Here is a 2,611-nt window from a genome sequence, read left to right as displayed (position 1 = left end):
ATTATCTATATAATCTAATGGTCCAATATTTACTTTTTGAAAAACTATTTCACAACATTGTTTATACATTGCTTAACTTTTTCTTTACTGGTTAATGGCAAAACAAAAGGAGAATAAAATTAATCAGATTAAAATAAAATTGAAAAACATTGACAAATGAAATTGCATAGTTTTCTAGCCAAATTTCTTAAGGTGATGCTTTTCTCTCTCATTTGGTTCATCTAAATGAAAAGATAATTATTTGGGCTGAGTATGATTGTTCGATATGAATATAATTTATATACAGATATGTTGATTTTAGAAAAATTTTAAAGTATTATATATTGTACTCGTTTAAATACATGTTGGATATAAATATAAAAAATAATGAAAAATGAAAGTTGGAAATAACATATACGAGTGCCTTAAGATTTATTTTTGTTATGTTACGCCAAATGATTACCACCATTTCGCCATGCATGTATTAAAACATAAGTAATGTTGTGTTGATCTGGAGCTATTTGGATGAACAAAAAGGCATGCACATATATGAGAATACAAGAAAAAGTCTATGATAACAATCCTGTGGTTGGCATTTGGAATATATGTTGAAATCAGGATATTCTCTTTGAGTAGCAAGGAGATATAGAATAGACATCCCAATGAATATTGTCGTGTGTATTCTCGCTAGTAAAAGAAAACTTTACTACATGAGATACAAGAAAACAGAACATGAGTCGGCAGCAACTCTATTGTATAGATACTAATTATCTATATAGGCATACTAGCTCAGTTCATGGGGATGGCTAGCTGATGGGGCCTCTCTATTGAGGCTTCCCCAATGGAGGGTGTCTTGGATAGTGACCATATGGTGGCTTATGTACAGGAGGTTTCTTTGGAGGTTCGTACATTGGTGGTTTGGTTCTGGCTTCTCTTTCTTTGGTGGTGCATAAACTGGTGACTTTTGTGGCTTGGGCTCATACATTGGAGGCTTATTTGGTGGTTCATACATTGGTGGTTTGGGTTCAGGCTTTTCCTTCTTTGGAGATGCATAAACTGGTGGCTTTGGTGGCTTAGGCTCATACACTGGTGGCTTCTTTGGAGGCTCATAAACTGGAGGTTTGGGTTCTGGTTTTTCTTTCTTTGGAGGTGCATAAACTAGCGGTTTAGGCTCAAGCTTCTCCTTCTTTGGTGGTTCATACATAGGTGGCTTGGGTTCAGGCTTCTCTTTCTTTGGTGGTGTATAAACTGGTGGCTTAGGCTCAGGCTTCTCCTTCTTTGGTGGTTCATACACAAGTGGCTTGGGTTCAGGCTTCTCTTTCTTTGGTGGTGTATAAACTGATGGCTTAGGCTTAGGCTTCTCCTTCTTTGGTGGTTCATACACTGGTGGCTTGGGTTCAGGCCTTTCTTTCTTTGGAGGTTATAAACTGTGACTTAGGCTCAGGCTTTTCTTTCTTTGGAGGTTCATATACTGGTGGTTTGGGTTCAGGCTTATCTTTCTTTGGTGATGTATAAACAGGTGGTTTAGGCTCAGGCTTCTCCTTCTTTGGTGGTTCATAAACAGGTGGCTTATGTTCATATGGTGGCGGTTTCACTTTAGGAGGCTTGTAAACAGGAGTAGGAGGCTTCCATAATTCTCGTAGGTACCAAAAGAAGGGGTGGCGAAAGCCACCACTCCAAGTAGCAATATTAGCAAGTGTATAGTAGACATCATTGAGCTCTTTGCTTTCCACGGTGCTATGAGAAGAGTCATTGTTATAGTGGTAAAGAAACCTTATTGCTAGCCGAAGTGTCAAACAATTTTCTGATTTTCATACCTTTGGAAATAGTCAGCTAGTCTTTTAAGTAATTCACAAATGAAATAAGGTCCATTTAGGTCCCACTTAGTCGAAATTTTGGACAATGGATCCACATGCCCTAGTCTTGTACGCGTTAACGTTGCGATCGTAGTGAAAACATGTAGGCTTGGTTGAAATTTTCGACCATGCGTATTTACTTCATTTTCTATGTGGTATTACTTTCTTTATAAAGTTAAGAAGCTTGAGACATGAAAAGTATATGAACAAGAAACCGAAAGTGAAAAGAATTTCTATAAACAATGGCATAGCATATAAAGTTCCAAATGGTGTTCATGTTGGAGTTTTATTGCAAAATAGTACGATACTACTATAATAATGCCCCATAAGTTCTTAGACTTTCTACAATGAAAAATATAAATTCTTGGACTTTAAATGTGTTAATGGTACCGATATCTTATGATTGTCGTGTCTAAGTTTTGTTTGAGAGCAAATGTTTTAATTAAATAAAATAATAATAACAATAATTGTTGAAATTTGAATTTGTTAAATGTTGCTATTTAAAAATTGAATCTTAATTTAGGCATAGGTGTGAAAGAATTTTTTTATTTATGAGTTAAAGAAAAAGACAAAATTAGGTACCTTAAAGTAAGCATACCTGTCGGTAATGACTAATGAGAAATGATTGAATACCCTTTTTCCCTTTCCATTTTGCTTTCCATTACCAATTTCTGTCTCGTTGGGACTAAGCACTTAAACTTTTTTCTGTCGTGTAATGATAATTTCTTTTTAAATGACAATACAATAAAAAGTTTGTGTGGTACCAAATTAAAATG

General features: G+C 35.3%; 1 protein-coding gene across 1 annotated transcript; it reads right to left on the bottom strand.

The window, feature by feature from the left end:
* Positions 1-755: 755 nt before the first annotated feature.
* On the bottom strand, positions 756-1,896 carry LOC121209752 (early nodulin-75-like). Its single transcript, XM_041081071.1, has one exon. It carries the CDS (start codon positions 1,181-1,183, stop codon positions 764-766), a length of 420 nt encoding a protein of 139 aa, XP_040937005.1. The 5' UTR covers positions 1,184-1,896; the 3' UTR covers positions 756-763.
* Positions 1,897-2,611: the final 715 nt, after the last annotated feature.

Source organism: Gossypium hirsutum, chromosome A11 (genome assembly GCF_007990345.1).
Source record: "Gossypium hirsutum isolate 1008001.06 chromosome A11, Gossypium_hirsutum_v2.1, whole genome shotgun sequence".
NCBI classification, from domain to species: Eukaryota; Viridiplantae; Streptophyta; class Magnoliopsida; order Malvales; family Malvaceae; genus Gossypium; species Gossypium hirsutum.
Note: the sequence above shows the minus strand (reverse complement) of the source record. Positions and strands in the feature narration are given on the sequence as shown.